This window comes from Anoplolepis gracilipes, chromosome 2 (genome assembly GCF_047496725.1).
Source record: "Anoplolepis gracilipes chromosome 2, ASM4749672v1, whole genome shotgun sequence".
NCBI classification, from domain to species: Eukaryota; Metazoa; Arthropoda; class Insecta; order Hymenoptera; family Formicidae; genus Anoplolepis; species Anoplolepis gracilipes.
This window is the reverse complement of record NC_132971.1, coordinates 13,470,508-13,485,351: the sequence shown is the minus strand read 5'-3', so window position 1 is coordinate 13,485,351 and position 14,844 is coordinate 13,470,508. Positions and strand designations below refer to the sequence as shown.

The 14,844-nt window shown below is 32.3% G+C and overlaps 2 protein-coding genes across 2 annotated transcripts in view; both read right to left on the bottom strand.

Moving 5' to 3' along the window:
- Best2 (bestrophin family protein) overlaps positions 1–9,818 on the bottom strand; it is a 51,120-nt gene extending 41,302 nt beyond the window's left edge. The window contains exon 1 of the mRNA XM_072911377.1: positions 9,390–9,818. Within this exon, the coding sequence (XP_072767478.1) occupies positions 9,390–9,460 (71 nt within the window). The 5' untranslated portion in view covers positions 9,461–9,818. The remainder of the gene's footprint in view (positions 1–9,389) is intronic.
- A 1,640-nt stretch (positions 9,819–11,458) lies between these two features.
- Positions 11,459–14,782, bottom strand: LOC140662773 (L-lactate dehydrogenase). Its single transcript, XM_072886400.1, has 8 exons — positions 14,373–14,782; positions 13,707–13,833; positions 13,291–13,408; positions 12,930–13,103; positions 12,673–12,846; positions 12,457–12,574; positions 12,165–12,288; positions 11,459–11,911 (listed from the first exon to the last, which is right to left on the bottom strand). Exons 1-8 carry the CDS (start codon positions 14,588–14,590, stop codon positions 11,741–11,743), a joined length of 1,224 nt encoding a protein of 407 aa, XP_072742501.1. The 5' UTR covers positions 14,591–14,782; the 3' UTR covers positions 11,459–11,740.
- Between the last annotated feature and the right edge of the window lie 62 nt (positions 14,783–14,844).

Here is a 14,844-nt window from a genome sequence, read left to right as displayed (position 1 = left end):
TAAGTTTACATGTATTATTATATATATATGAGATAAGTATGTAGTTTAATTAATTAATATTAATAATTAATTTTATATTTAATTTAATTAATTAATTTTATTGCTTAATCTTATAATTTAATTAATTTATCTGATGTTATATTATATATCAATTATTATGTTATAATTATTATATTATATATATTAATTAAAATATACTATTATTGAAAAAAAGCAATCGTTACTAAAATTTTCTGCAATTCCTAAAAGTAATTTAAAGAATGTTTATCCAATGTTAAATCAATAGGCCTTTATACTATTTTAGATTTATATTTTCATTTGCATGTCATTATAATATGATACACCAAGTTTTTGTCGCGATCAAAGATCGACAATCTTCCGCAAACAGACAGAATAATTTTGAAATACAACTGCTAAAAAATAATCTTTATTGCTTAAAAGCATATTTAACCGGAAAGTAATAATTCTGTTTTAAGAAAGATACACATTGCAGACAAATTTCAATTAAATTTTTATGGCATTATCAGTATATATATGTTTACTGGTAGCTTAATGATAAATTAATTGACAACATAACCGATTTTGGTATAATGACATATACATAGTAAGGTCTTTTTTTCGATATATCGTGCGTCTCGGACCATGAAAATAATTAAGTATCCTGGCATAACACGGCTGCGTTTGGTGAGCATTATACATACCGATGAGTTTGATTGACAGTGACATAGTTACGAGCAGCCTTGTATCTTAAGTTTCGCGACGCGAGAAGCGCGGTTATGCGTACACAGTAAGCACACTGTTGCGTATGCCCCGAGTTGCGTTATCAGCTCAAGTCGCGCCAAACACCTGTCTCGCCTTTTTACGATCATTAAGTGATTTAGAGGCTCATTTAAAGAGATATTATAATTTAATTACGTGATCAAAGATTAATTTCTATTTAGAAATATAATATTCTAATTTATAAATAGTTAATAAAAGACCGTCGAAAATTATTGAGACAAAACAAAAATCAATTCTTAGAGTAAAAACGATGCGATTAACTTCAAAATATGTTTGCAATCATAAATCAGTAGGAGAGTCAGTTGTTCTGATCCATTGTAGATAATTCTCTTTTAATTATAGTTATATATATGTATATATATATATATATATATATATATATATATATATATATTCAACAATATGTTAGCAACAAGATTAAAATACGACTTAATTGTCAAATTTGTCAAGCATAATATGACCGCCAAATAAAATATTAACATCCTTAACGATATGTCTTATACAATGTTAAAATTATGATTGAAAGATATCAGCGTAAGAATTATGGTGATCAAAATTTATCGAGGAGATACTCGTGCGAACATATCCAGAAATCTCGAAGTTACACTATACACGCAATTATAGTGATAACAAGCAAATTCTCACGAATATTTATGTGTTAATTATCGTTTAATTTATGAGTTAGTGCTGTGTACCTTACATAACGTTTAAACTAAGATTTTAATAGTCATTGTAGGATACTTTTGAAAATCTCGCGAATGATAAATGTGTCTGCGGTTAAACTGTGTCAATAAATCATTGACAATTTTTTACAACTCTTGTTGTAATAATTTTTCTCAACGTCTTGTTTCTACCGATCGAATGAAAATTTCGCGCCTCTTTCCAAAAACAACGATGGCATACTAATTGATCGGGAGTGCCAAGGGTCTCCCTCTCTCTTTCCTTCACCTTTCGGAAAGATACTATCATCAAGGCAACAAATTGTAATTGATTCCTCGCTCTAAGCAAGATAATACCAATGCTGGGGCAACAAGGACGCAAGCAAAACGTTGCATAACTAACGCCGGTCACGCTTCACGGCGTGATGCTCCTCGTTCGTCCTCTCTTCGTAGATTTCTAGGACTTTTCCTCGAGAGCAATACTTCCGCGGAAATCCGGTTAATGTGCTTAATCGAGAGATTAATGTTATACTAAGCTGAAATTCAAAATATTATGTTTCAATCAATATTTAACGTATCAGAGAGGACGCTTCTCGATAATTTGCCTGAAAAAGACTGTCGGAAAGTCATGCGCGCAAATTGTTTTACATCTTTTAGGAGTTGAGTGAAATCGAATGTGCGTGACATGCGTCAATCAGTCATTGAAACACCTGCTTCAACATTGTTTCTTGCAAGGAAATGATAAGCGTCCCTGTAACGTGTCGTTTAACTCACGTACGGATATTCGTTGGTTTGATCAAGGACCAATGGAAATTTTTGACGGAAGAAAGAATAAGTTCCTTTTTGCCTTCGAGTGTAAACGACGAGGGTATTTTACGAGGAAATAATTTTTACCAATGCTAAATTTTTATGTCAAAGTATACAGGGAGAAAATATATGATCAATCTCATATTAAAATATTCAAATTTTTAATTAAAAATTTAAGAAAATGAATCGCATTTAATACTCGGAGAAATATAATTTTTCTGATATTATTCTATATCAATTTTAACATAAAGTCTAGACTGTTAAATGAAAATCAAACACGATGATTAATATCACTATTTAAACGTATTCATAATTATGTACTTTCTACACACACATTATGGTAATAATTGCAAACAATACACTTAAAATTATCGCATTCACGGTAGCAAGTGACGTTTCGAATCCTTTCAACGCGTCTGTTAAGTGAATAAAGTCGCCGTGTGTCAGCCATGACTTGCACATTTGGAATATATTCAGATGAGTCTTGCCCGGAAGCACTCTTATTAGTTATGCATATTCCTATGAAATAAATCATTTATACCGTTTACTGATGTTCTATCTTAATGCACACACATTTCCATTAAAATCTATGCAAATAATAAAACTGTTTTTCTATATTTTTAATATAAATCATAAATTCTCGAATTTCTATTTCCTTATATTGTATACCACTAACTACACAGTTGAGTAAATACCTTTTACCGTTCTGCAATGTAATTTTTTCGGTCTAAATTATACTTTTATTTCTATTACGATAAGACTTTGTGAATTCTTGAATGAACGAATATACGTGCACACTTACACACAGAGCTTTTGCGAAGTTGTGTGACCACCGGTCCGGGAACTCGCACATGCTATATAGAGATGGTCCCTCCGATGGCGGAGGCACTGGGTCAGCTCCGGTTTCTAGGCAATTTAATGCATCGTGTAGCGGCATTCGTGCACCCGGCTCGGTCTGTCGTCTCTTGCCGCTTGTGAAAAGCGCGAGAGGTCGACGAAAGACGAGCGAGGTAAGCGAAATGTATGTCATGCGATCGAAGTGCAGCGCGCAACGAAACGCGTACCGACCACCGTCACCTCTCGCTCGTCTTCTCATTGTCATTCGGTCGCAAAGCGACCGGCCACGACAAACGCGCAAAAGAACGGTCGCGAAGCATCGCAAAAACAAGCGCGATAGAACTTATCTGTCGCGATACATAAGCTCGAACGTGACTAATCGATGTCTGTGATACAAATGAACTACAGAAAGTTCTCGAAAGAAGTCAATAAGGTAAATTCTATTGGTCGCTGGACAAGATAAATTCTACTGGTCTAATTGTCTAATAAATTAGAAAAGCGACAAGTAAAAATGAATGACGAAAAAGCACGTAGATGTCGGCACGCAAAAAAAATTACTCAACATAAAAGAAAAAAATAAAATTTTTATTTTTAGTCTTTTGACTAGAAAAATATTAAGAAAAGAAGCGGAAGGCTCTTACGTAGATAAGAAAAAGATAATGATTAAAATAGAGCTGATACCGCAAAAATGATCTCGCAAAATCTAGACATAAACGAAGTAAATAAGCATCTATGCAATATGATCAAAGTAAAAGCGATCACTGTGAAATATTTTTGAAAAAAATAACAAGCAAAAAACAACAAGTAACAGCTGTACTGTGACGTAGAAGCTCACGATTATCTTCAGTTTTAAGTAATATAGTGAATTATTTAAATACGATTTAATACAAGCGACTTTAGATGATTATAAATACATGAGTCATCATTCAGACTTTGGACAAATTTCATCGTTTTTATCGAAGATTATATATTAAAAGGACGTAACGTGATTTCGACATTCCTTTCACTCAGGCGAAAGACAGGTATTTCCGTCTCTGAAATCATTTAACATAAGATAAATTCCACTTGTCTTTGCATCAAATTGACGATTGTTTATTTATTTCTAAATATAAGTTTCTATCAAATAACCTTCTCGAAATGTAACTTATTTATATTAATCTTTTTTTTTTTAATTAAAACTATACTGTTTCCATTTTTATTATTTTTTAGAAATTGTTTTGCAAAAAACTAACTTTCAATTTTAAATTAAAAATAGTTTTTTAACAAATTTCTTAATTAATGTACATGGAAAATTCATTTAATTACTTATATATGATTCTATAATGTGCGCAATATTTGATTAATAATATAGTAATAAATAATGCTATAAATATATTTTTTAATGACGTGTGTATACTAAAAGTATTTTATACGAAATTGTAAGGTGTAAAAGAAACACTTATTATATATTAATAGCAATAATATTATAAAATACATATACCGTGTATCAAGATTTATTATACATTCAATTATATTATATCAATTCAATATATTCACCATATATTAAATAGACATTTTGTATAATTACATTTTTCTTGATACATATAATAAAAAAATATTATACATATATTTTATTTTATTAAAAATATCAAATAAATGCTATAACATAGATTTAATCTAAATTCACTTATAAATACTCAGGAACTCTGAATAATTAATTTTGCGCTCTGTTTTCATTTCTTACGATTATTTTAATAACTTGGTAATTCCATAATTCCAACATATTTTTTCCAGAACATTTTCGACATACATGAGTGTCTTATTTCACGTCCTACATAAAGTGCGTGACATTCTTCGTGATTGGCCTATCGTTTAACGACACGCGCTTTTTCATTTCACAACGAGCTGTTTGTAATTCTGCAAACATCTGCACAAATTTTGCCCGTGCAGACTGGCCTTGCGCATCGTCTGCCGATTTGAAGGCAACATTTTTACCAATGTTATCGATTCAAGCCACTTGATTTGTTGTTCCTTTTCGATAAATCCGGTAAAGATAAACATCGCATGCGAACGGTCTTTAAATTAGACGTCCAGCTTCGCGCAACGTGAAACCGTTCTTGCTTTCACGCGTGCGATTCGCCTGCCAGGATTGTTCCGTTCATGCGCTGCGAGTATTTTGCGCGCGTGATCGAGCCAGCTGTAAAACCGTACATGCAGGCACTTGTTGCAACAAACGTCATGCTTCGGACGATAATCATGAGCCATAAAAATACTTTAGGCTATCGTTTCGCTTTCGTGCTGCATTGCTAATGTCACGACACGTTTCTTACATTCCGCATGTTTAATTCCTAGTAAATGACAAATATTAGAAAAAATATTTTTTCCTTAAAAAATTATTTTTCCCTTTGTGCTGTACAAAGTATATTTTACAAGTGACAGTTAAATATAATAAATAATTTTGATAATAATATATAATTAAGACTCTATATATAACAAAAAAAAATATTAGAGAAATATCGAAACAGTCACGAGAATATTGATGGAATTCGATTCAAGAATTTAACCTCCGGCGGCAGTCGAGGGAATTGGCCCTTAGCCATGCACGTACATGAGGAGCACCTCTTCTTCGCGCGACAGAAATCGTTCTAACAATCGTATCGTCAACCTCGTAACAGATCTACTCTACGTGCGAGAATTCGCCCGCGTGATCGCTATCAGCGTACTGGAAAAGCAGGTAAGAGCATTTTCTATTCCTGGATATTGGCTATGTATTTATAGTATGTTCCAGAGACTCTCTTGGATATTTATAGATCGGCGATCGTGTTCTTTGCTTTTGCTAGTAAGTGCGCGGTAGGCGGATAAGAAAGCTGGTATGGATCACCGCGGAAGACGCGGACAAAAAAAAGGAATGCTTCGCGTGCTCGCTGCATCTAAAGGAGCAAAACGCCAGCAATGAAACGTTACAGAAGTAGGATTGCTCGCTTCTCTGGTATAAGCAGCTTTACACTGCTATAAATAGCGTAGCTACTAATTATTTTTTCTTTTGGATGATACCTTTCGATAAACGATCACCATCACCAACGCTTCCAGAATTGAAATAATCCGAGATAGGAAATCATTAAAAAAATTAAAACATCCATCAAAGATTCCTTTCTCCACAAATTATAGTTAATTACAATTTCTGTCAAAAACCGACTGACAGGGTATTCGCGCGCTCTCGTTTGCACGCTATCGCGAAAGATTTTCTATTCCTGGACATTCTGGTATATTTATAGACCAACCGCTGTCGTCTTTCCTTTAACTACTGTATAGCGTTGTGGTATAACGCGCATAGGAAAGCGAGATCTTACGTGAAAGCCGTTAAGGCCGTTTCCACCGAGGCGCTTGGAGAGAAACCGAGACCATCTATCCATGAACGCAATGTATAAAGGTCGTAGAAATGTCAACAAACGGGCTTCGACAAGGACACCGTGAACTGCTATTATGATCTAAGATCATAGCATATTAAATGCATTTTTGCGAAAAACAACAGAGTGCATAGTATTGAATTAATATCAGAATACACACAACTATACGCTTGAATTTATTTCTCAAGATATGTAATGTATATGAGCTTCTTATATACAATATAACATATATACAGAAACAAAAAAGTGTCTTTTATGCATAAACAACTTTTTTCCTGATCGATTTTATTCTTACTAGTCATATATCGAGAATTATATAAGCAAGTTTCCTAGAAAAATTTTCTTTCATATTTTGATTTTGTTACTCTCTCCCTCTCTTCTTCTCAATAATAAAAATAATTTTTTGCATATATATATATATATATATATATATTTTATATACAACAATATAGGGAGAAAATTATTTTAATTTATAAGTTTAATTGCTATATGTTTCTCCGCGAGTCATTCATAATATCGGTAGTAGTTAATGTCATGCGAACGAGTTTAAACACAATTAACATATCCGTTTTATAGTTTCTTCGGTTATTATGAAGACCAGAGAGAGAATTACATGTATTGCAAAAAGAAGTGTGTAATGTTTTGTTACTTAAAAAACGGTGCAACTTTTATTTACACTTTGTGTCTTTCTTTCTTTTTTTTTGTTTATTATTTCGACACGATACAAGGTAAGTTCATATTTCGCGATTATATTTGAGAAATGGCTGTATACGTGACGAGCAGTTATTGCCATATCGCGTCAAACGAATTCTATTTAATCAAGTGATTCTGCTTGTCGCTCTTGGAAATTTTTTAATAATCAGTCTTTGTATTTAAACATCTTGGATCGTTACATGCATATTATTTTCATATCTACATCATATTTCATAAAAAATTTCAAGTTATATAACATTTAATTTGACATGTAATCTCTGGCACTGAGTCGCGTAGAAACGTTCTCGACAAGCATTGATGTCACCAATTTACGAGAACGATTATATAACGATTTAATGACAAATAACTTTTTAATAGTAAAATTTTTAACTATGAAATGACTAATAGCATTAAATAATATAATTAAAATTAAAATAATATATTTTAAATATTAAAACATTAAAATAAAGATAATATATCTAAAATTCATTTATGTTAAACACATTTCTGAATTTTAACGAGACAGATTCTTTTACTTTATATACAGACAAGATATAACTTTTTTTCAAAACATCTAATATTATCATTAACAAAACATATTATATAGAATGTATTAAGAAATTTATGTTAATGTGTAATTAATAATTAATTATAATTAAAATCATGAGTAATGATATTTTTAATATCTTGTTGTCATCATTTTCATATGACTTTTGAAAAAATGTACATATATTAGCGAAATAACGGAAATATTTTTAGTATGTTATTAATAAATTTTCCTCATTATATTCTTCCGGAATTAAATAAAAATAGCTACGAGAGATAAGATGTCACATATGTTTCACTCATGGTTAATCATTCAGAAAAAACGATCTCAATGACATCGCGATATTCTGTATCGCTGTGTTCTGAACATACGATGCGTTTAGATTTACATATATGCGTTCGATCAAACACGTGTCCGGCTCGTGTTATTAAGCCAATCCCTTTATCATAAACATTATCCATCGCGTAGCAAATAAGCAATATCATGCAGATCGGCACGTGTAGTAGTGCAATAATTTTCAGCAGCGATATTCCAAGCACACATTGGCTGTGTGCGCCGTTACGTTTAAAATCGACGTATCGACGACCTTATTTCTTTAAAGCGCGCGAGCAAACATTGACTGAATACCATTTCTGTGCTAGCGGGTTTTACGTGCTTCGCTCCTGTGATTTGTGCAAATCGTGTTTCGACGGTTAAAAAAATTTGGAACATTTCCGGAGTTCAATTTTGCTAACTGACCATGTTAATTTATTGATTAGTTTTCGAAACATATGACTAGTTAATTTAGCCTGAGTCTATTGATCAATTCTAATTAATACCTGAGTGATAGTATATGTATGTTAATATATGTATATGGCCAGTCTTCATATTTTTCATCCCGATTATTTGTCGAATTTTTACTCAAGAATTTATTCTTTCCTCTTTCTATGTAACTATAATATATCGAAAGCGCAGCACATTGAGTCGAAAGTTAAAAGTTGCACAACGATCAGCCGGCCGCAATAGCGCAATTTCTTACACAGCATACTGACAATATAGATATTTAGAAGCGCGATCCAATTTCGTGGTCCACGCTGTATCAAGAATACATGGCGAAATCTTAATTCTCCACAACACATTCTGATGTTCTTCGACAAATTCATATCACGAAACTTATGTTATGTTTTGCAATGATCGCGTAATCGCGACGCCGACAGCCGCGGTCACATGTTCGAGTTTCAGTTAAAAATACTATTACTATAATTTATGCAACTTAGCGAAAGTAAAAGTAGGTCTCTCTTATTAGAACTTTTATAATCGATTATAATTGATAAAAAATTTGACAAAGCAAATAACTTTAAGAAAAAAAGATATGAAATTTTTTGAAATTCAATTATGTAAATTATAAATAACATACTGTTCGAAACAAAATGTAACATATCTACTTTTGACAAACAATAAAGACCGAGAAAGAAGAAAAAAAGAAAAAAATATTTCCTGCCGGGACTCCACGCGCCTGTTACCAGTTCCATCTGTCAACCGCCAGCAACTTGACAGCTCTAGTGTCTACGTTTGACGTAGACCACAAGAAATCATATCTATATGTATGCGGCATATAATTTATATGCAACATACTCAGCATATTGAAGCGAGCTAACATTAAAAACCGTAACGAGAAAACAGCGGACTGAGAGAACTTACTTGATCAGAATCCTCCAGAAGCAGCCAAAGCTGGAGCCGTTCGGCACTTCGCTCGCGTACGATATAGTCATTTCCTGTGTGACCGCGCGCGCGAACCTTTCCTTCCTGAATTGCTACCCTCTTCTTCCTCCCTCGTTGCTGTCTCTTCCTCTTCTACGGATGACTTGGTCCCTCGCACCGTGTCGTTGGTGTTTCCGGTGGAGATGCTGCACACTCGCGCACATGCGGCTGAGCCGCCGATATTATATTATCCCCGATCGATCTGATCTGTTCGAAAATCCCTTCGAAGGTACACCGGGAAGATTGGCACCGGGATCTATCTGGTCGCTCGTGATGGGCTTACCATCAGGAAGCTTTTGTAACACGCGAATGAACGAAACCAGCTGATCGGACAGATCGACTGTCTACTGACTGAGCTCCACTGGACGAGCAGCGAGACCAACAGAGAACGGACCCCGGCTGTGTGCCACCTCCACCTGAGAGCCAGGAATGTAAACGTCACCTGCGGAACCCATCTCTAGTCGAATCTGCTTGGAGCAGGTATTTAAATTAGAGTTTATTTTAAATTAGATGAAAAGCACTCAACAAAATGTTCAAATGTATTTTTGTATTTTTGCAAAATATTATCTTAGACTGTATTTGTTGATAAGATAATTCTGGAATAGAAATTTGTACAAATCTTGAATTTGTTTAAATATGAAAAAAAGTTATATATATATATTAACTTTTTAAAATAAAAAAACTTAAGTATATTATATATTTCTAATAATTTTTTAATAATATAATTATATAATTATTTAATTATTTAATAATAAATATAATTATATAATTATTTAATAATTATAAAAAATTTATAACTCTTCGAGATCGCGCAAATGTGTTACTATTTCAAATATTTATCTTTTTAATGTTTCAAACTTAGAGATGAATACATGCATGTATAAAGTTAAATGTAGTTTAAAGCGTTAAAAACCTGCTAAGAGAAAATCAAATAAAACATTAAACATATGAAATTAATGCATTCTCTTTTGAGAATCTCACAATTGAGAAATGAAAGTATTAGAAAGATTAACATCGGATTAAATGTCAATGTGATGGATATCTTAAATCATAAATGATATTAACCAGAAATTAGTGGATAAACATCAAACGTTAAATGATAATTTCATTTCTATGCTCTTATTGAATTTCAGAAATATTAATCAACTAATTCTAACTAAACGATATGTCATTTTGTAGAATTGGATATTAATTTAAGAATCATATTATTATAGATTAACCCCTGGTCACGTAGTTGTCTGAAGTCAATTAAGAATTTATGTAACTCTATCACAAGCACTTATGACATGTCGGTTTATGCGGAATTGCTCTTTCAAAATCGATGACATGTCTTTCAAGTGGATTTGTAACGGGTAAAAGGAGAACAGTTCGCCTCTTGATGACGATATTATATATATATATATTACAATAACTTTCTACATATCAACTCTTCACGTGCTAACTTTGATTCATTTTTTTTTTTTGTGTTGTCACACCTTTGTATATTAAAATACCTAATTACGGTATGCATAATTTTTTGTGATAAATCTGAATGTGTCGTAACACTCGATACTTTGTACCTCCAAGGATAGACCAGACTCTTTTACGGTCCTGTTCGGGTCTATTCAGATGCATATGAATATTACACAGGTCGAGCACTTTGAAACGCCATCTTGCACATGGTTTTCACACTCTTCTCTCACCTTGCCGTGGCCTAGCCTACGGCGTAATCATGGCCTTCTGGTACCATCCACCGGTCACCTTTCACGTGTCGTGAGAATTCGAGATGACGTGTGCTCTTACTTTACCTCTCAGAGCTGCCAATATAAATTTTAAACGTAACGGGAAAATCCCAAAAATATGCAACTTTAATTCTTTGAAAAGTTTTACTCGGAAAAAACACAAGATGCGAGTTGTATAATAAAACATCATAGATACCAAATATTATTAAGTTACAAAATAAATTATTTACGTCATATATTAATTCTTAATTTTTAATTTTTAATTTTAGTTACTAAGTAGGTAAATAATTGTTTAAAAATTTCATCAACTAATTATTGTGTAAATTTAAAAACTTTATTCAAAAATTCCATCGTGATCGTCTCCTTTCTGATTTACATAAATTAACAATCGGAGCATCTCCGCGGTTACCGCGGATGTTCTTGTACGAGTCGGAAAAAGATTGTGCGGCAAACAGTTTTGCGGTGACGAGCGTAACAGAACAAAGGACAAGCTACGTAATAATTTATAATACTTGACAAAACTTTTTACAGGAAATTAAACGCATTTGCCTCATGTGCATATGCCATCGTTCAAGATTTAATGTTGATATCTTTCTGTGTGTTATACACGATGTTTGCCGAAGACTGGAACAGTTTCTTCTCGTATTCGGTTATGTGCATTCGTATGATATTTGTGATGCCATTTTCGCCAATCGAGCAAGGTAGCGACAGGAAGATATCGTGGCAGACATCATGATGACCCTAAAAGAATGATTATGTATATAGAATGTTAGAATCTTCTATAAATTTACATTTAATCAATTGAATTAAGCAGCTATTTCTTTTAAAAATTTTGTGAATTATTTATATTTTATTCACATATATCCAGATTTTTTTATGCAAAAAGAGATATGAAAGAGATAATTGCTATTAATTCTATCGAATTAACTTAAAGTGATTTCTTCATGATTAAACTATTTTTGGAATGAGAGCAACGTGGCATATTAATATATACCTGTACTAGAGTTGAAACTGGTATAATCGCTTGCGTATTGCGTAATATTGCGATTATGATGTCTACTGCGGAAAGTCCAATGGCCGTATTTGAGTATCCTTTTAAACACCGCACCATCGGACCACTAAAGAAATTAAAAATACTGTCTAAACTGCTTTGATATATTATGAAAATGTTTTTTTGTTGGCATCATTATGAACTCTACAATTATTTTTTTAATATTAATAGAACGAGATGAAAACTTTAGCAATATATCTTCATTGAAATTAGAATAAAATGATCAAAGACTCACAATTTTACGACTTGTTGCGCTATTTCGTACCACTTTTCATCATCCGTCTCCAGACCAATATTCGGGATAATATCGCGGAACTGCACTCCTGCAACGTTTACTCCGGACCAGAGTGGAACTAGCGAAACATCATATTAATATATGAGGGCATTGGGCTTGATGCGTAACATCTCGCCTTTCATTTTCAAATGTCAGATATAGATTGAGAGAACTCACCCATACTGTCCCCGTGTTCACCGATCATAAATGCTCCAACTGAACTTGGCGCTATTCCTAATCGATTACCAATCATATAGCGAAATCTTGAGCTATCCAGATGAGTTCCACTGCCAATTACTTGTTGGACCGGAAATCCGCTCAGCTTCCAGGTAACCCAGGCCAAGATATCCACTAAACGAGAAAGTCATTTGCGTTAGTCAAATTGCAATATATAAAAATTACAAAATAAAGATGTTTTAAAAATTTATTTTAACCAGGATTGCTGATAATGACAAACACTCCATTAGGACTATAATTTGCTAGAGGTGGTATTATGTTTTTCAATATCTCTGTATTTCTTTGCACCAAATTAAGTCGACTTTCGCCTTTCAAAGGTCGTACACCCGCACAAATCACTATGACTTTCGAATTACTTGTTATACAAAAATCTATAAGAAAGAAATTTTTATATTAATAGATATAAATAAAGAAAAATAATTATTATAAGTGAGAGATAAGTTGAGATCAAATAGATTTATTTTTGTAAAATATAAAATTATTATATTTTGTAGAATAAAAATATCATTAAACCAATTTACAATTCTATAATTAATACATTTTCAATATATTTATCACCTGTATCATACTCGATCTTTGGATCACCTATCAATCCAGAACAATGACAATAATCCATTCCTTCGCCTTCCAGCTTTTTAGGAAAGGCATCTACTATTGCAATGTGCGAAGTAATCCGCTAATATTAAATAAAAACAATAATAAAAATTTTGAAAATATATCGTTACAAAATTAAATTTTAATATTAACTTTATTTTTTTTTAAATCATACGATAGAATATCTATGATAATAAGAATATCACGATAATAAGAATATAATTCAATAATAGTGCTTATACATATTTTTTCGATTGTATTTGTTCAATATTTTTAATTTGTTGACGCATTTTTTAATTCAGTACAAACAATCAACAAATAAACATAATATAAGTAGCCAAAAGATAAAATTTCAATAGATAGAAAAAGGATTGTAATACTTGAAAGAGGAGCGCATTGGCAACAGCAACGCCAACCATACCAGCACCGACAATACTGACTTTATGACAACAGTCTCTAACTGGTTCCGAGGTCTTGCATAAGAGCTCTTCTCGTAAGCATGGCGAACTAAAATTCCAATAATTCGCTTTCCTTCAATATTCCGGTGAAATGTTACATCATAATATTATTTAAAGATTTCCTTAAATTATGCTTCAAATTACTAGTACAAAAATTTCAAATCTATATTATCAAATTGATAATACAGATCACATCAGATAATGAAAAATATTCTATTAATCAGAAATTTATGTTGGAAATATAGATTCAATGCAAATAACAATTTATATTATATATACGGCATTATAATGCATTGATAAAACTGTTATATTATATACTTTTAAAATAAAAACTTTATTTTACAAAGAGGAGAAATGTGTCATAAAATTGTTTCAGAATAAAGAATTATAAATAAATTATGTTGTAACATAAGAGAAATATTTTAGAAGACTGCAAATTCGTTAGATGTAAATTCAACATCTTTAAATTAATTAAGAGTATGACGAAATATGATTCATTGCTTAATTAAACTTAAAATATAAATTAAATTCCATAGTTAAAATAAAAATGATCATATAATATATAAGCATAACAACAAAGATGCTCACACAAAATTAACTGCTTTCTGTAAATCTGAGCCAGCAGTTACATCTTTTCCGAAAGGTTTCCCTTTATTACTTCCGAAAATTTTCGATAAAACTGTCGACGGTAAAGCACGAGTATGTCGACTTCTGATGGAGCCTTTTGTCGTCGTTGATGTCACGCAGACAAAATTTTTCAAACATATCGATAGCGATGACTTTGATAGTATAGATGATAGAACCATTGCTTCCGTTATTCGCCAATTTTTATAAACGTCGCACGATCGTTTTCACCCGCGCCCGTCACATCGCATGAAACCGTTTTTTTCTGAAGAAAGAGAGGAGAGAGTACACTGATAATCAAACGACATAACATCCTTGGCATACAGCCATCATGTCGATTCGCCAATTGTTAAACGCGTCCATGGTTACTTAAATTTAGTATGTACAATAGGTGTTCAAGAGGAAAATATATATAAAAATGTACGATCCGTTTTGA

Coding starts and splice junctions, on each gene's coding strand:
- LOC140662773 (XM_072886400.1), bottom strand. CDS start 14,590: ATGGTTCTATCATCTATACTATCAAAGTCATCGCTATCGATATGTTTG. Junction 12,847..12,929: donor TGTCATTATCAGCAATCCTG/GTTAAAATAAAT, acceptor TTTCTCGTTTAG/TGGATATCTTGGCCTGGGTT. Junction 11,912..12,164: donor CAGTTTCAACTCTAGTACAG/GTATATATTAAT, acceptor TCATTCTTTTAG/GGTCATCATGATGTCTGCCA.